The 19,650-nt window shown below is 42.5% G+C and overlaps 2 protein-coding genes across 2 annotated transcripts in view; one reads left to right on the top strand and one right to left on the bottom strand.

Annotated features, from left to right (window-relative positions):
• COA1 (cytochrome c oxidase assembly factor 1) overlaps positions 1-3,174 on the bottom strand; it is a 52,613-nt gene extending 49,439 nt beyond the window's left edge. The window contains exon 1 of the mRNA XM_084281924.1: positions 3,123-3,174. The gene's annotated coding sequence lies outside the window, so the exon portion shown is untranslated. The remainder of the gene's footprint in view (positions 1-3,122) is intronic.
• A 3,800-nt stretch (positions 3,175-6,974) lies between these two features.
• The window catches only part of BLVRA (biliverdin reductase A), a 30,969-nt gene continuing 18,293 nt past the window's right edge, over positions 6,975-19,650 (top strand). The window contains exon 1 of the mRNA XM_084283248.1: positions 6,975-7,045. Coding sequence (XP_084139374.1) covers positions 7,037-7,045 — 9 coding nt within the window. The 5' untranslated portion in view covers positions 6,975-7,036. The remainder of the gene's footprint in view (positions 7,046-19,650) is intronic.

Genomic DNA, 19,650 nt, shown 5'->3' with positions numbered 1-19,650 from the left:
ATGTAAATACAAAGAAAAGCAAATTACCCTGCCCTCCCTGGAGGTGACAAGGGTTTAGATATATCCATTGTTACTGCTGTGCTGTTTTTAAAGAAAAACATCCCTATCCTCCCCAATACATAAAAGTAATCTATTATCTAACTGTAGATGCTCTAATATCAGGAAGCATTTCTGGAATATGCTTAAAAGCAAGTAGTTGATGTCTTTTTCAAGCATTTTACAAGAGGGAAAAGACTAAGATGTAACGCTGAACTGATAACCGTTTGTAAAATCTCAAGTTCTCTTGTGTATCAGGTAGTTTTCCAGAAGCATACTCTCAAACCATTTATAATCCTTATGATATGCTGAGCAGACAAATCTAAGACCATATCTTCAAGAGGTTACATCCCACGTTAGCTTTATGGTCCTGTAACTGCTGCTTGCTTACAGAAACTGAGAAACAATACAGGTTTTTTCTCTGCAACCTCCCCAGCTATGCAAAATCATAGCTCTAAATTCTAGACAGAGTCACTAACAGCTCTACAGACAAATGGAAGAACCCATCTAAGTTCCTTTCTTCCTCTCTTTGCTCTTCCCCCAGCTTGAATATGTAGGCATATTGTGTTCATGCACATCAGTTGACTTCAGCTTTTGTGGCACTTCTGCAGCTGAGAGTTGGACAAGCAGCGAGGTGTCTCAGTGCAAAGCAGGCGTCCTTCAGATCAGTATCTCAAGATCAGTTACAGTTCTCAGAACAACCACAAGTAGGGCTGCCACCAAATGATTCTCAGAGCTGCTCTAAAGGCTGTCCTGCAGACTTCCTAGGTAAGGTAGTCTGAGAAAATAAGAGAACCTGTTGTGAAATAATGCTTGAGTGGAGCTCTGGTGTTCACCAGATCAGTCACATTCGCCTGTGCCTGCTAGACTGTGCCAGGTATATACAAAAGGCCAAGTGCAGGAACAGTCACATTGTTGGGGAGGGCATGTGTGTGCCTCTCCCTTTGTGTAAGCAGCAACAGTAAAAGCTACCTTAACTGTAGCAAAAACAACCCAGCATCAACTCTTCCTCTTGCTTCATCTTATGCTGTGGTCAGATTTGCGAAGTTAAGCATGTATCTTGCTTTTTTTTGCTCCTCTGGCATTATGTCAAAACCCAGAAGTTTTGTATTAGTACTTTCTCAGCCACTTTTCTATATCAACAGACATGCAAAGCCTCTGACTTCTAGGGAATAACCAGCTTTGAAGTAAAATACAGGCAGCAATAATCCATGCACACTTCATTAACTTCAGAACTGCTAAAGCAAAGTACTACTTAGAAAAAGCTGTAACATAGTAATGAAGGGTTTGGGTTTTATTTTTCTAATCCTGAAAGCTCCTTATCTCTATTCTCCATGTTTTTTCATTCAATTTACAGAAGTCCAAATTAAAGCTCATGTAACAAAGACGCTAAATTTTGACTAACCTCTTCACTTCCTGCCCTACTCCCTCAATGCAATCCCTTTCTTCCTTAGGGGAACAAATGCAACAACTTGAACTGCTGCATTGTTTGGTTAAGATAACAATAATTTGAGTTGCTGAAATATCCCAAACCAGCCAAATTCCATTGAACACACAAAGTAAATGTGAAGAAAAGTTAAGATAGTGAAAGCCAGTAATTCTTTTCAAGTCTTAACTGAGACAAAGTGATCTCTAAGCACTACACTGCCGAAAGGACAGTATTTTATCTCTCGTCAACATGCATGCATCTTTTCCTACCACACCCCAGTCACAATTAAGAGCCTTTAACATGGGCTACTGCAGGCAATGTAACTAGTTTACTGCTCACATTTCAATTGAAGCGTGTCAAAACGGACTGAGTGTCTATTAATGCTGCATCGAGGTGCAGCTGTAACCCTCTGCTGAAAGGGGTGCAAGAGTGGGCATCTGCAGGGTATGCCATGCCCGGAAAGCTGTGATACACTGGAAAACCAACTTTTAAGAAGCCAGCGGATGGCCAAACCCGATACAAGACGTACAGCACGATGTGCAGCTGGGGCAGTGGAACAGGGCCATCTTGCTGTCGCAGCCTGCTATTGCTCCAGCTTGTGAAAGGAAAGTGGCCTAAGGGGGCAGGCTCACTCTTTCGTGTGTCAGTGCTTCGGTTTATCAAAAAACGGCACTAAAAGAAGCAATGCAGCCAACTTTTGTGCCCTATGCTACATGCTCTCTTCTTGTGCTTCGCGTAAATCAGCAGGAAGTTAATAACTTTAAACCAACCGGGCAGGGAGGCAGAGGAGGAGTTAGCTTCAATAAAAAGGGATGGGGGGGTGGAGGACACTGACAGACAGACCTTGTCTCATTTAGGGATGATCAATCTTAAACTGGAAGGTTTTGATTTTTAAGGAAAGATAGCAATTCCTTTTCTTCATGGTGTTATAGGAACATTAAAATATGCTCAGGACAACTCATTCAAAAGTTGTAGCAGAATGGAAAAGGTAAATTGGACTCTAGTTTTCTTTGTGGGTGGATGACACAGTAAATGATCTGCTTTGTCTGCTTTAATTCTTCAAATTTCTTCTAGCTGTGCTTCTGCCATTAGCTTTCCTGCAGCACACAGTACTGTGGGTCCATGCCTGTTTTAACATCGCAGGGACTGAGTGCTGGTCCCATGGGGCAGCAGTGGGGCCACTGCCTCCTCCACCCCAAACCACCTGCCCTGGAGCTGGCGGTGCTCACCGGTGTCCCTGGAAAAGGTTATTTAAGTGGGTGAAGCTACTGTTAGGGGACACCTGTCCCTGAGTCGTCTTCACAGCAACCTGAATTGTTTTTCATTGGTTTTGGTTGCAGCTCCCTAGATGAATTTGCCTCGCATCTAAAACCAGGCAGTATCTACTTAAAATATAATCACCATTAACACTGCCCTGCTAATCGCACCGTGTATATTACTGCAGTCGTTCCTCCCCTTGCGTGTCCTAGACTCCTCGCTCACCAGGCACGCACCCACCTCCTGCACTGCTCCCCCCCGGGGTGCCACCCCGCTCTCACCCCCACCACCCTTACAAAGTGCCTTATCCGCCATCCCCCCCACACAGAGCCTGGGGTCCCTCCCCGCCGCCATTTTGTGCCCCCTCCCCCGGCCGCCATCACGGCGGCGCCTGACTCACGGCAGCGCCGGGCGGGCGGGCTCACGCCTGGGCCGTGGGGGCCGCCATTGCTGCGGCGCTGCCAGGGGGCGCTGCGGGCGGCTGAGGAGCTGGGGTGGGAGGCGAAGCTGTGGCAGCCCCTGTGTTTAAACAAGGGGATGGCTTTGGGGGTCCTTCTTCTCTCTTCTTTGGGGCAGGATTGGGGGTTTCCTGGGTCTGTGCCCTTTTGGGAGGGAGCGGCGGGTGTCCCGCTACCCTGACCTTGGCTGTGGGGGTGAGGCGGTTGTGGTTGGAGGGGAGCCTTGCTTATGTTCTCCGTCAGATGACAGAAAAGAGGAATAAATTGCATCTTTGCAACTGATTCTTTGCATCTAATTTGATCAGATTCCATAAACTGAGATATATATTTATTTACTATAATCTTTTCATTCCAAATGTATCCCTCGTTATTGTACCACAAGCTGATGCCCCTGTCAGTTTATTTAGCAGGCTTTCTGGGGCTGTAACAGACCAGCACTTAGACTCCAGCATTTGTAAAGTGTGTTTATTGCTAGATTACAGGATCCTGAGTGTTGGCTCACAATAGCTTTGATTCATCTGAAATTAAATGGTGACTGTACCCGTAATTTCAGTGTGTCGTCCTGTTATTTCTCACTGTCATACATGCTTTGATAATACGTTGCATTGCTCTTCCTGACTGAGGAGCTGAATTCAACACTCTTCTCAATGCTGTTTTTTCTTATCCACATAGTTTTCAACTTTTTTTTTTACATGTTTTGGCTTGCCATACTAGTGGAATACTAGCTGCTATTGAATTCTCACAAACACACCTGCTTTTTCCCTTCAAGGACTTCAACTGCTTACCAGACAAGTTGTATCATCGCAGTGACAATTATTTTGCTGTGCATTGTTTAGGCGTTCCTGACAAAATAATTGAAAAGTGAAAAACTGCTAGGTTGTAGCAAAGTGAGTTAATGCATCTGGCACTTGCTAGGACTTGTAACACTCCTGTGTGTGTGGCAGGTGAGAGTGGGGGGCACAAAAAGACAAACAGCAAAACAAAGCAATGTGCAAATGCAACAAAAAATCCAGTCAGAAATACAGGACAACTAGAAGGGGGGTGGCAGCCCGTAGTAGTGGGAAATCAACCTGTGCTTGTGCAAATAAGGCCTGTTAGGAGACTTTTGTCTGCAAAGCTGTAGGCTTTTTAACCCTCTTTCTTTCCTCAAGCCTCTCGTGCCTCTCTACTGACATTCTTTGTGGGAATCTGTTACCTTTATGTTCAGTGGTGGTCTGACTCCAACATACCTAATTACTCTCTAAAAAAGAATCTGTTCTATACATTTCAGTCCTGAAGAAGGATTTTCATGCCAAAAGCTTGTCTACAGTTCTCAGCTATGCTTATGTAGTAGACCTAAGTACATCTGCAAGCCTTCTCCTTGTCAGTTTGCCATGATGAAAGCTGTACAATATCCATGCAACTTTGTTGAAGTTTTATTTGTATTGAAAGATCTTCATTATTTACAGATACTTTCTCTGCCATTTTCATACCAGTAGAGGAACAGACTGCTTAAGACAAGGCACTATTTGGTGCTGCTTCCAAAGTCAGTGTTTCCCCCTGCCCACATTCACCATCCTAGGGACCCCAGCTTCTCTTGCCATGCTGGCTGCTCATCTCACAGCCACAAAAGGCTGCTCTGGAGTCCATGTCTCGTTCCTCTCTGAAGGAACAGCTCCCCTGCACTCTGATCTTGCCTAGGTTTGGAGTTAAGTGTTCGGTTTGTTATCTGGCCACCTGCATAAATACACAAACCTGTGGCAGTCCAAGCTTGAGGCTGTTCGCAGGGATCAAACAGCAAGCAGTGATGCCAAAAAGCATAGTTGTCCGACAAGTTTAAGCTAACCTAAATTTACAGCATGCTGGAAAGAGGCAGTTCTGTCCTGTTTGGCTGCATGTTGCCACTCCCACCCTTGTTTTGGAAGCTGATCCATCTGAAAAGTGGGGATTTTTTTTTATTTATTTTTTATAAGGTTAATTATGAGATCAAACAGGTTCTGGATCCTGTAGAACACATGGCTGTACAATTGATACCACTCTTTCTGAATCTGAAGATGCATCTGCCTCTAATCAGTCCCATATGCATTATTTCATACATTCTGCTATTTGTTATGGTTTCCTATCATGTGCTAATTGATTCATTATTTTTTGCTAAGCATACAGTCACATGCTACTCATTAGCAGTCCCATATGCTGAACTCATGTTGGATACCTTTTAAATGCCATATATCCTGGCCTGCCAGCCCTTCTATAGGCAAAACAACACATGTTGCTGACCTTCATTCATGCCTTGCACTTTAAACTTCCTGCTCATTAGTCTTCTATGTAATTCTTTAGTCACACTCTGGAGCTCCTCCTTATTGCAGTTGTGTAATGACTGTAATTAGAGCTGCTGATTACATAGATCCGTGCTTTAGCCTCTGGTACTACAAAGTGTTTGACAGGGGGAGGAAAGAATTTTGAAACACCATGTGACATTTTTGAAACACCCAGCATAGTTACATCAGTATAAAACCTGTGTTCAGATTAAGTTATTTTAGACCATGGAGGTCTTGCCTGTGTTATAGCTCTGTAAGTGGCTCAGAAAACATGACTATAGAAAAGCAAGTGTGGCTGTAAGGAGGCTAACAGGTTTCCCAACTACTTGCTGGTAGGGAAGTTAACTGGTCAGAATAAATGAGAAAAGATGAAAAGAATAGTTTATCCTATAACCTTACAATCCCATCCTGCAGATTTTTATAATAAAGAATTAACAGGATCTATAGCTGCACTGAATTTTTAAGCCTTATAGGAAAAGACGGACTACTTATGCTATTACCACTTATAGATAGCGTGCCCTAAGGTTTTCTGGAAACAGGTCGAATAGAAGACATTTAGGTGGAAAAGATATTGTTACAGATTCCTCTGGAGTTATTTCTACTTTACATCTGAAGCAAGTGAGTACAGAAGCAGATCCTTTGTACCTGCAGTCTGAATTTGACACGGTTTCAGGTGCTGTCATGGCCTGTGAATGCCCAACATCAGCATGGTGTAGCACAAGCTGTGGAATTCACGCTGTGTGTTTCGTATTCTGTTTATTGCAGGAACTACTGGCCTCCAGGAAAACAGCTGCACCCTCCCAGACTTTTATCTTCCAAGCTCCGAATGAAGCAGCTGAAAGCCCTGTTGCTGGTAGATAAGCAGCACAAGTTGAGGGGGTAGTAGAGAGGCTGGCAGTGAGAGCTAGGTAAAAAACACCTCTCCAAGGAACAGCTGGTGCTAAAGCATGGTGCATCGCAGCCCTGGAAGCAATTTCTACAGGAAGCAGGGCAAATAGCCCTGAGTAAGAGCTTGTGTAATGCCTGGGTTGTCCCAGCCGCTACTCCTTGTGTGCAGCCTGCTTGGGCGAAGCCAGGCACAGGCTGATGCGGTTGCTTTTCCATCAGGGGGGCTTGGCGCTGCCGAGACCCCCATTTCCCTGAGCAAGGACTCAGCCTGCACCATAAACCTTGTGGATGCAGCAACAGGGCTGATGTGCTGGGCTCTGGGTGGTGCTCGGCTGCGACTTCACCGGGGTCTCAACCCGGGCTGCTTAACCAGGGGCTTCTCCAGGTCCCCAGGGGGGTGAGGACGCCCCTCGCTGGCCAGGTGCTGCTGTCTCGTTATCTGCCGGGCTGAGCGCCTGCCTGCAGCAGCCTCTGCGGTGCCGCAGCTGCTTGCTGCAGGGCGATATCCCGCCCCTATAGCGCCCTTATTGGGTTCCTGGCCCAGGGGGTGTTGCCGCAGCGGTGGCCGGGCAGCGGGGCATTGATGTGCTGCTGCGGCTGCAGGGCGTTGTGTAAGGAGGAGCTGCAGGGAGCGGAGGGGAATTAAGCAGGATCGCAGTGCTCCTCTGTGAATGGAAGAGGTTAGTGACTATTACTTAACCCCTGCTAACAGTAATTGGGAGCTGGAAGCACCGCTGTAGTTTTCTCGGCCCCAAGGTGGGCAAGCCAGCGGGGGGAGCAGAGAGAGGAGAAGAGAAAAGCCCTTTCTTTGGAAAAACGCCCAAGCTGCGCTGAAGCAGAGAATTAGCTTATAAATGATATGGAAGTGGCCAAGTAGCACAGTGGGGTGGCTGGAGCAGTGTGTGGTGAGCAAGTGAGAGCTCACCCCAAGCCTCTTCTATGAGGTGTCTGCAGGGCTTCTTTACAGGAGTGCTGAGCTTCCTGCAAGCCCTGTTAAAAGCCACGGTTACTGCAGGTGTCTGACACCCCCTTCGGAAACAGCAGCCCACTGACCTTAGTTCACCTGTGTGGAGATGATAGTCTCCTGTCCTGAAAGGATTGTGATGGGTGGGGCCGTGTTCCAGACCACATTTTGGTGGGAAAACGGCAATTCTCATCTTCTCAGATGCATCATACAATCCACACGTGAAGTTGGAACTTTACTAATATTACTTTATCTTCTAGTCACAGCTGTCACTTACCTCTATCTTAACAAAAAAAGACCAACCAAACAAAAACAACAATCAAGCTGTGTATTGTAGCTCAGCCTACTCACAGAAAGAGACGCTCAGCCTTTATATAACTTTCCTGGCATCATGCTGAACCTCCGCGTTGGAGGTTGTTCAAAAAATCAAGCTAGTGTTAATTAGGGCAGCAGTTTATTGGACTGATTTTGCGTGAAATCATTTTTATCACACTCCTTCCGTTGGTTTGCTAAATTAATTTTCCTGGATTGAAGGTAGTCATTCAGCTGTTAGTCCTCTGACTCCAGTTGCTAATGCAGAATGACACCATGCCAAAAATCAATAACGTAGTTCTTGAGCATCTTCCTGTCATTTGTATGAATAATGGGCAAATAAAGACAAATCTGTTTCAATAATACAAAGTAAAGACAAATCTGTTTCAATAATACAAATCCAACCTGATGTTTAGTTTTCACAAAATGAAGAACAATAGTTAAATGTTTAAAAGTATACTCAGATAACTAAAAGTAGACCAAGTTAGCTAAATATCCTTCACAGATGTTTATGTTAAGAACTAATAATATATTCTAAGCAAATACAAGTTGCTGAAATAAAACTAATAGTGCTCTATATCAAAACCTCTCTAAACAGGGTATTGTGTTGTTTCAGTTGGAAACTGACAGCCCGAAACTTCCTTCAAAATGCCAAGACTTAACTTAGTTTGTTAACTGAACAAATGTTTAACAAACATTTAGTGAACAAACATTAGTAAACATTTGTTCACTAAAGTTAAAAATGAATAGGAAATATAACAAAGCCTTAGTTAAAGTCTTACTAAAACTATTGTCACAGGCAGTGGATGGAACTTAGACATTCAATAACTGCTATTTTAAATATTTAAGTATTTTAAATATTAATGGTTAATATTTCTACTGTAGGACCGGGGAACTTCCCTTATACTTGAGGGTTAATGTATTCTGGACATGTCCTGCTAAATTCACATGGATGTTCTCAACAGACTTTTTTCTAATACCAACCTCACAGTTTCTTTAGCAAATGAGCTCAGTTACTGCTTAGAAGCAACCAGAGTTTAACTCAATGCAGTATAGTTTGTGTTATCCTTATAGGAAGGGCAGTGCATATTTTATGTAGCTGAAGAGAAGAATTGATCTAATTTTCAGGGTTTTTATTATCCTTTTTACCTCCCAAATTGTTGCGTTAACCAGACATCTCACGAATAAACAAAAAAAAAAAAAACAAAAAAAAAACACCACATTTAGTTTTAATTTTAAAAATCAAAGAACCGAGCTTTTTTTTTATTATTTAAATAAAGGATATCTGTAGTATTGACTAGCTTCAGAAACTAAGCCCAGCAGATGAAACTGGATGAAAGATCAGCCATTTCATCTATGTACTGAAAATTAACTGTTCACGTTGAAACAAGTGAAAACGAACCAATAAATGAAATTACTGGTTTTTGAATTAAAACTGGAATTACTTCCTATTTTGTACTTGAATATCAGAATTTCAGTAAGATGCAAGAATGAAATGCACATTGGCTTTTTTTTTTTAATGGTGGGGAGGATATATTGCATGCGCTTCTGTGCAGATTTGTTGTAAGAAGCGTCAGTAAGTGTTTTCCATCATTTCAGGTAGGGTCCATTGCAATTTTCTCTGTGCTGACCTCCTCAGTCAGGTAAGCAGTAGTCAGGCACAGGATGTAAAAACAAACCAAAGCTGGGGAGAAGTGGAGAAACCAAGAGAAAGGGCTTGGGTAGGTGTCGGGGTTTGCGGTGGTAGAGTAACTACCCAGGGGAAGAAGTTCCTTTGTTTGACATACAGTTGCATCAGCGTACATAGGGCCAGGAATAACTCTTTCAGCTCTAATTTTTAGGCAACCGGTTATCTTTCTGAAGCTTGCAGTTAGTGCTCATTGTAGTAAGAGGACTTGCTCAATAAAGAACCATATAAACATAACATAAGGCATCAAATCGGTTACTTCATTGAAAGGGGAATGAGGCTTACAGAAAAGCTGTCTGAAAGCCAAGGCACTTAGCAGCTTAAATCCTGTGTTAGAAAAACATTGAATGTATACATGCCCTGTTATAAATTGGTAGAACAAAGGTTGCTGAGGGGCTGTCCCCCTGATCTGGAGCCAGCCTTGAGTCATAGAAAGTGCTCTTATGCATGTCGGGCCAATCTATTAGGCTTACACCTGGAAACCTTATAAAATAAGTGCAATTATAATAAAAATATAAAAATATATTTGACCTGTTTCTTCTCAACTAAGCAAAAAGAGCTTTGGCTTTTTTTTGTGAACTTAAGCATCCCCTACAGTAACATTTGCAACCGAGACAGAGCTCTACTGTGCTAATTGAAATGAATTGCAGAAAACACACCTGACCGGCAAAGATAATGAAATGGATTTGTTAATCCTGTTATTCCAGATGAGTGGAATCCACTATGTAAAATAGAACTGAACTTTCCTTAACGATATGAGTTCAACAGCATAAAAGAAGTCTCTCTATTTTTTTTTTCCTCCTTAGTACAGCATTATAAGCCATTTAGAAAGACCCTGGCTTGGGCAACTAGAGTTTCTGTTATAGTAACTATCCTAAATGCCAAATTAAAGGCTGTACCGTGCTTGTTAATAAAGAAAGCCTTTCTAGTAGCTCAAGTAATGTTACCGTGTTTATTAGCTTAGTGAAATGTGTAGGCAGAAAGGGATCTTTACCATCTTGCTGCAACCTTTGTTCTGTGAGTGAGAGCAGATGAAAGCTTCCAGAAGGAATACGGAATTATTTAATAATCACAGAATTCCTAAATGAGAGAGAGAGAAGTGGTACAGGATGTGAGGGAAGGACTTGAGACCATAGTCATTCTCGCTGAAACGCCATGGATGTTTTTAGCCATGCTAAGAGCTGTAAAGCCTTGTGAACCTTTCTGTTTCTAGGGAGAGCAGCACTTAGTCACTATTTACTGTCTTTTGCAGGCTCTGACACAGATCAGCAACAGAAGACTGGTTAGTCTGTTATTTTGTGATGATTGTAGAGACTGCACTGGCTTGCTCGAGCTTGTCTTTGGAGTAATTAGTTAATTTTTCTCAGGCACAGCACAATTGTGTGCAGCTGGAAGTGGAATCAGCATGTCTGTATAATTCTCTGTGTTTGGTCTCAGTGACAGATACAAACATGTAAAGGACTGAGGTTTTGTCCCTATCAAATCAGGTTCATAACATACAGATGGAGAAGGTAATTCAACTCCTGGCCTCTGCTGTCTTCTGAAGCTGTGATTCTTTAGTGGCAAAAATCTGTGAGGAAATTGCAGAAAAGGATAAAATTCAGTGACAATCAGTGACAATTCACTGTTAAGTGATGAGCCTTTAATAAACCGGAGTTGGTACAGTTCTGGCATTGGAAGTGACCTTGTACTTTGTCTGCTTTTGTTCTTGGTATCCAATGTAAGAAAAGTGGATGTTTTTTTTTCCTATGGAGTACTTGCATTTGCAGTTTGAAGAGTCTGGGATGCAGGGTCTCAAAAACAGGCCTGAAGTGTCTTAGGGTCATTGATATCAGCGGCTGCTGGAAACGGTTGCTTTGGAAAATGTGATTTTGGGTTGGAATTTGTAACATGGCAACAGCTGAGCAAAACTCTGATTTTGAAATCTCTTTTACACTTACTTTCTTGCATTGTAAAGTAGAATAGCTATCCTTGCATTTAGCCCAGTATTCACAAAGATAAGGCATGCTGCCTGTCCTTGTATGTCCAGCATTTGTGAAGAGGTCCTGAGACCAAAGGCTGTTGAATAAATCTTTTCAAAATAAACAGGCCATTTGCCTGACTCTGATTACTGGTTAAAAATAACAGTATTCTGACAGGTGGTTCCAGCCCAGTCCTTCCTGGGTAGGTCTTGGTGACAACTGGCTGGGTCTAATAATACTTGCAATATTGATGCAGCAAAAACACAGGAAAATAATCACAATAACATACAAGCTGGTCTGTTAAATGGGACTCAGAGTGGCTGGACAGCAGCTGGTCCTTTATCATAGAAAGAGAACAGGTTCGCATCCCTTTTCCTCTTGCCCTCTGAACAGGGAACGTGGCAACACAATTCTCTGGCTGCTCCAAACCCAGTTTTCCCAGTAGACTCCACCAGAAAGCTTTCTCAAGAGGGCAGAAATAGGGAATACAGTCTTTATTCCCTGCTGGCTACAAAGGAGGGTCAATTTTGCACTGAGGAAATGTGCTGCATTTTTTTTTTTTCCCCCTAAATGCAAGGCCAGCAGTTTTATTCCTTTCATGTACTCCGGTTGAGAGAGCACTTTTCAGAAAAATTGCTGGCCCACTGCAGCTTACCACCATCCCCACCAGCTGGCTGGTACCTTCCCAGGCTCAAATGGCCCATAACATCGGAAACAAACTATCGTTGTTTTTAAAGTATGGGAGTTAAATTCCTCCTGTCCTAGGTGCTGCTAAGATACCAGCTCCTAAGGGAGCAGGAAGGTGGTGCTGGTAACCTAGGAGAAGTAGCCATTAAGCTTCGTTTGGTTAAACAACTGCTAAATGAGTCTTGAGCTCTTCAGCATTCATCTTCGGGTTCCCATGCTACAGAGATGGACTTTTTCATCATGAGTTGTGAGAACAAAAAGAAGTTCAAAGTACATTCCTTTACAGTGTGCTCATTATTGCGTTTAATTTCTAGCCCCTTCATTACCTCATTTTTGCTTATATGCCTGTCTGGGATAAACTTTCCTGTTCTAGACTGTGGAACCAAAGTCTGTATGGTCAGGGGAAAAAACATCCAGCCTGAGTGCAAGTTAGTTGAATACCTTGTGAGTCTGGCTCACAAGGCATTGTTTGGCTGCAATGTTATACATTTTCCCTGGTTCTGTTAGATCCTAACCAAAGTGAGGATCTAAGCAGACTGGGAGGACATAATGTTGCAGAGAGTTACGTTACATATTCTGAATGGCTGAGGCTCAATTACCTTCTTTATCTACATGAGTCTGACTGTGGGAGGGAAGAGCAGAGGTTTAGTTTCTGATACCTTACGTGGGAATTTGTAAAACAGTGACAACTTATAAATGCCCTTGTGCAGTGGTTGTGTTTATGATACTAAGGTAGGATACCTTGCATTTTCCTTTTTCTAATGATCAAAAAATGATGTGACTTGTCTGAAACAGCATTTTGTGGAGATGCCACGATCTTGCCTAGAATGCAAGTGACTTAAATATTAGAAATTAGTCCTACACAGTGAGTTTCTTAACCAGAACCTCAAAATGCTTGTTGAGTTATGCTAGCAGAGGACAACGAGAAAAGAAGGCGTTTAGACTGAGTTTTTAAAAAGCTGCAAGGCTGAAGAAAATAATGAGCAGGATTGCTGCTACATTATAAAATATGGTTTATGTGCCCGTTGGTAGCATAGGATGGTAGTGGTTCAATACAGCCCCTTGCCTGTTTTTAGAACTCAGTGACCTCTTTAGCCTCTTAAAGGAGTGGTGCAGTTAAGGAAATGAACCTTTGAAAGAGAATAGAGCTCTTTTCTTATAAAAGTAACTGTTAAATCTTTTCACCAAAATACTGAAATATACCCACTTCATGTTCCTGCAATAAAATCTGGGTAAGAGAAAGGTTTTTTTGTTTGTTTTTGTTTTTTTTTTTAAGCCAATTCACTAATTATAGATATTTGTACAGAGATTTTGGAGGGTGTCATGAGTTTTGTAGGTGCTGCCAGCAGCTTCACTGATCCCAAGTCAGTGAGATTTAACATGGTATTTAGAACCTACTATGCTCTATTGTACGTGAAGTCAGTACGCTGGCACAATCCATCTTGTACCCTCCAGATAATGTTACTGTGAGGACCCAACCACCCAGTCAGGTTATCATTTATAATAAGTTTTGTATTCAAGACACATTGCCATGCGCAAGACAGAGATATCTTATCTGTGAGTTGCAATAGACATTCATTTCTCTTTAGCTACGTTTTGAATATTAGTAGTTGTTGGAGAGGGTCGAACCTAGGAGGATCTTCTCTTTTGCTTGTGGTTGGACTCAACTTGATGGCTGTTTTTAAGTCCCTTTGAAGACTTTGTCTAGCAATGAATCTAGTGATGTTGGGTCTGTGAAGAGGCAGTTGTAAATTGGAACCATTTTGTAGGTCACTCTTTTACTTGTTTTTTGTAATAGTTCCAATCTCTGGGTTGGCACGCTTGAAAGTTCAGGTCTAGGCATGCTCAGAGCTGTCTGACTGTACAGGCAACCCAAAGCTTCTGGGTAATTGAGCTTGGCATATAAAACTGCCTCTCTGCTTGTAGAAATCTCAGGGTTTGATGGGGGTGGACCTAGGAACTGGGAGATGCAGAGTTTGCTTTTGAAATGCTGCTGGTTATGCACAAAGTACTGTTCTTCATAACATTTTTCATGAGACTTGGGAAATACACTTTTATAGAATCCCTGTAATCTTTATATAAAACTTTAAATTTATTTATTTATTTTTTAAATCAGTGTGATGTAAGCGGGATACCAAACACTCCCTCTAGTGGCCGATATATCTGTAAATGTTTTTTTTTTTTCATTTTCTTGGGTTAGTTTTAACAGAAGAGTAGCATGTAAGGACTGCTTGACTGCTAAACCACATTCAATTGCAGACTGGCTATTCATGAGAGAAGAGGCTAATGGCTGGCTTGTACACTTCTTGAGCGCTATGATGGTCAATAGCATGGAAAATACTGGGCTGTAAAGTTGAGAGGGAAAATACTGGGCTGTAAAGTTGAGAGGGATTTGAGTTACCTCGGTGATTGCTCTTAATTCAAGAGCTGCTTTTTTTTTTTTTTTCCTGCCCCCCCACAATCAAGCAGTTGCTGTCATTAGTACATTTTCAAATTTTAAAGAAAATTGAGAGCTTCAATTGTATTTTTCAGGCCCTACTGAGGAGTGGTAGCCTGATAAAGTGGTAGAGGTACTAGCCATTGCATGAATCATTTTTAAGATTAGTTTTTTGCAAAGCATTATCTAATTCTGAAGTCATCTTAATCTAGTTATAAAAGAAACTATCAGTTACTACCAATTTATTTTAGAAGAGTGAGAACACTTTTCTAGGGTAGGGGAAGAGAAAGTCAGCCAAAAAATACACTTGCCTGGCCAGCTGCAGTTATCTGACCAGTTTCAGACAACGTGTATGTTGTTTGCTCTAAAGAGAGTATAAGACAGGCCCCTGGTGTTACAAGTTGAAATGCTAATGATGGGCACAGGGTTTCATCAGCCATGGTAAGCAATATCTTTATGGTGACTGCAGCTTGTAGCAGGAGTGCTGGCGTTTTGCTTTGGGATTTCTCAAAATAGGTCAGCTTGTCACAGAGCTGGGATGCAGTGACCTTTGGTGGACCGGAAGATAGGTATCATCTATTGGGTTTAGTCTGTAAAGATATTAAAAGCACACACTGGTGGCTGGGTATGTGTTTTGTTCTTGTGCCTACTAATATTACAGTTAGCAGCAAAAGCTCTTATTTCTTAATGTACTTGTATGAGTATTTTCATTTATCAATGGGATTACTCATGATTAAAACTAAGCATGCATTTAATTCCTTGTAGGGCTAGGATTTCAGATTAATTTGACAGCAAGAGAAAGGAAATGAAAGATATTTTCATGTTGTACTTTATATTGTATTGTTTTAAATAGGTATTTGAATGTGGTTATAGCCACCCTTCTAGATGTCTGATCTCTGGGGGATTTCCTGCAGCAAACAAGAACAGAAGCTGTAATAATACCAACTTCTTACATTGCGTTTGTCCTTAGTAGGTCTGAGGGTGCTTTGTAGAAGAGATTCCCCTCCTTTGGAATTGGGAGGACTGATAGGGAAAGGGATGCAATTTGCTTGCTTTAGATCAACCAGCAAAATTCTGGGAGAAACTAAAAATACAGCCTGGAAATACAGCTTTCCTGCATCTCCCCAGCCCAGTTCTGCATTTGTTATGCCCTCTGAAGAAGAGTGCTTATAGGAAGAATGGTAACTGAGGGGTAGATGCAGTACTTGAAAATATATTTCAGAGCATTTTTTCTGCTGTGGTTTATCATCATTTGGTTGTTTTGCAGCAAAGGCTTGAAAGCCACTTCTGGCGTTGAAGTTAACCTGCAGAGCACTCCTGTATCTATCAAGTGAGATGGAGGCTGTGCCTCACAGAGCCTCTTACCTTGGTAGGTGAGACAGTGAAAACAAAACGAGCAGCACAGAAAGGGAACGGAGTGCACTGAGGTTACCTGGCATTTCCCATGTCACTGCCCTGTCAGCTACACCTCTTGTGATTAGCTGTGAATAAAGCTTCCCTGCAAAATGCAGGTGGGGATGCGTAGTCTTCCATTTATTTATTTATTTATTTATTTATTTATTTTTGGTAGAACCTGGAAAACTCTCAATTTTTGAAAGTGTAAGAGTCAGCACAGAACAGTCTTTGTAAGAAAGAGGTATTTAAGCAGAGTCTCAGCAGTTAGTGTTCAACTGCTTAGCTGTGTGAAGACTTTGGCTTTATTGTTGTTCAGGGAAGCTGGGGACACAGATGGATTTAATGCCTACATGGGTGGGTGTTAAGCAGACAATTGTTGGAAGATGCATTTTGGGGGAAGGGCGAGCAGTCACTGGTGTTTCATGTCTTTTTTTTTTTTTTTTTTTTTTTTTTCCTTTGAGTTAGGATTAACTCAGGGCTATTTTCTCCTGCCTGTGTTCTGGCACAGAATTTTAGCAATAATATTGTTTGATCCAATGGAAAAACAGGATCTGTCAATTGCTGATAGCTCCATACCACAGCTCATTCTCCTGAATGTTCATCAAAAAATGGACTTCACTCCAAATAAATTGGCAGTTATCTCTGAAAATATTCTTCTCCTCTTATTCTACCACCATGCACAAATTCACTTTCAAAAATTGTTATAGCACATTAAAGCCCCCAAAGAAACTTTTGGGACTGTGGCTCTCTTTCCGTTACTCATCTACTAATCAGCCACAGTCCTTTGGTTAAGTAATAGCTGTGATGAGGCTGCAGTTCTGTGGAATTGTTTATTTACGCACCAGAAGTTTCACAAGACTCTAATTCACTCCAGAGGATTTCCTGGAAACTCAGTATTGTAAGGTGGTGGTGTTTTTTTTGGCTTATTTGTATAAAATAAAAAACTGGAGCCCTTCATGTGTTCCTCTTAATATTTTTTTGTGTGTACCTAAAGGTGAGCTCAGTTCTTTCCTGGGTAGCTTCAGCATTGGCAGTATAGGTATATCCAAAAGGAGTTTGTTGCCTGTAGAAAACAGCTGCACCATGCAAAGCACTTACCCACGGCCCACCATTGACACTGGCCATACAGAGCACCACTCTGCCCATCCTCTGCCCCTCCAGTTAAAATAATATAATTTATCCCAGGGCAGGATTACAAACAAAATGAGCCAGACTGAGAACGACTCTAGTTTCTCTGTACATCTCTGTCTCTGGGACTCCATCTCAGAAGTGTTATCTGCCTAGTTTTTTCTCTTCTGACCAGTGACCAAATCTGAACCATAAAGGGTGACTACAGATGGAAGAAGGGCAATCGGACAAAATGATTATTCATGCTCACACATGCACGTCACAGCACTTGTGATTCAGTCCTCCACTGGGTGGAATATGAAATGTATTAGAGACAGCTTCTTCCAATGTGTTGCACAGTCTTATTATGAGTTTTGTGAAATGGTTTTGCTGCCAGTGTGGGGTTGCAGGATGTGGAGAGCAACCTCACCATGACGTGAGTCAGGACAGCTGTGGACTCAGGAGTTGGCAGAGTTAGCTTGCAGAAGTATGTTTTAATAACATTTTCCTTTCTACTCAGGTATTAATTCTGGAGACAGTATATCAGTTACAAGTGCAGTCATTTATTATTAACTGTCACTACATTTAGTAAAGTAAAGGTGTTTGGCACCTGTAACACAGTGCCTGGCCAGATCTCAATGGGAATACATCAACCTCAACCTTGGCACCTAGCTGGAAAACCAGATTTAAATCAGAAAGCCTGGGCAAACAAGCCGACATAAATGTAAAATGATACGAGTGTGTTATTCAGATGGCATTTAAAAGCCAGGAAGGAAAGCCTGCCCTGGCTGTTTCCAGGGTGCAGTGGTGCCAGTCAGGATGAAGGACTGTCTTCTGATGGCAGCCCGCTGTGAGAGTTGGCATCCCAAAGCTGTAACTCTCCCACCAGACCCTGTGTGCCTGCCAGGAAACTGCGGCCTAGGCTGTGATAGCTGGAGATAGGGATGTTAAAGATGGAGATGGAGGCAACTGGGGAGGGTTGGCTGTTCCCAGCAGCTCAAGGACAGCGTAGGTGGTTGGTCTAAGACTGTAAGGTCTAACATTTTCCCTCTGAAACATGTGGACTGTAAATGGGCTTGGCAGGTTTTAGAGATAATTTCTTCATGGCTCTCATTTCACATTCATTTCATTCTAGAGGGAAGTAACGAAGTGACAGAGTGTTGGGTGTTGCCTTTTTGATGGTCTCTTTCTTCCAGCAGGACTTTAGGTTAAAGCTAAGGCAGAGCAAAACCACAGACTTGCACTCTCGCACGTCAGTATTCACAATTGTTTTCTTCATCTCCATTCTGCTTTTATTTCAAGTTCTGCCTTTAGTTAGGATTGATGAGGCCAGTGTTGGGACTACCTCAGGGCTACTTCTAACTTCTACATACTCTGTATGTGCTGGAGTATTCCTTAAGCACATGCAAAAGTTAAAATGTGTAAGTAGTTCCCTCTGGAACAATGTGTATTTATGCCTTTGAATAATCTGCTAGATTGGAGTATTTGTGCAACTCTTCCCTTTTCTAAAGAACACCAACAAAAGCCACACTGTTCAGCTTCTGCTTTCTCTGCTCCAGGCAGAGGCGTCTTGCTGTGAGCAAACAATACGAGAGTAAGACGTGGTGGTACAGGCAGTAACATGTACCAACATCCCAAGTACAGCATCTGCCAGGGCTGGCAGATACCGTCGGGGTATTTGAAATAGGAGATGTAGGGCTGGAAGTGTCCTCAGTGTTTCAACTTACCCATTCTACAGTGACTGCTTCTGTCTGTTCAGGGTTCCCTTAAAAACCTCTGTTGAGGAAAGCACCACAACCCTTGTCTCAAGGCTCTGCTGCTGTCACAGCAAAAACGTATGCTGCAATGCCTAATCACACATCTGGTGCAAAGGAAGCTCTGGAGAACTTCCTCAGTCCAGCCTGGGTTATGTTAGGGGAAAATATTGGGCTGGATCTGAAAGCCTGGGAGGGACGGACCTGGTGCAGCTTTGTGTCATCAGGTTCAACCAGTAGTGGGGATGAAAATGTATTCCCAGTCAGCACACAACATAGAGCACACGTATATATCACAAATACACATGTATGTGGCTGGTCACACAGATCACAAGTAGGCACTCGGAGCACTTGTCTGAACCAGTGGCCTCATCCTGCACCTCTCTCTGGCTGAGCAGGATGGAGGTCTTCTAGTGATAATATATACACGTTTGCATATATCCACCTCATACAAGGTGGATCCCTTCAGCAGCTGGGCTCAGATGCTCAGCCTGCCCAGTAGCTGTCCCTGTATCCCGGTCTCCCCAGTTGCTGGCATCTGGGCATGTGAATTCCCCCTTCCCCTTTTGCTCTTATCAGTAGTGAGAGCTGGCTGCAAAGTCACTGGTGATTGTATTCTGTGTTTGTAATTGGTAGGAGGGATGTGACAATTTGTCAGTGCTCTGGCTCTAGAGAGTTAAAGATGTAATGTAAGCAAATATATGACCGCCTACAGAAGGAGACACTGGATAGGGTGAAAATTCCCAAATAACTGTGGAAATCAAATGGTTCAACCATTGACTATGCAAAATTGAACTAACCTTGACAGCAGCATTTTCAGATCAAGTACTTGTGTGTGAGGTTTCTGCTTCTCTTAAGATATATGTGGCAGTAGTGTGGTAGTCATTTGAAATGGCACACTTAAAAAGATCAGACTGGAATTGTTCCAGGAAGGCCTCCCACATCAATATTAAGGTGATGCTAGTACTGCAGGTGACATTG

The sequence above is a fragment of the Netta rufina genome (assembly GCF_964035555.1).
Source record: "Netta rufina genome assembly, chromosome: 2".
NCBI classification, from domain to species: Eukaryota; Metazoa; Chordata; class Aves; order Anseriformes; family Anatidae; genus Netta; species Netta rufina.
This window is presented reverse-complemented; position numbering and strand designations above follow the sequence as displayed.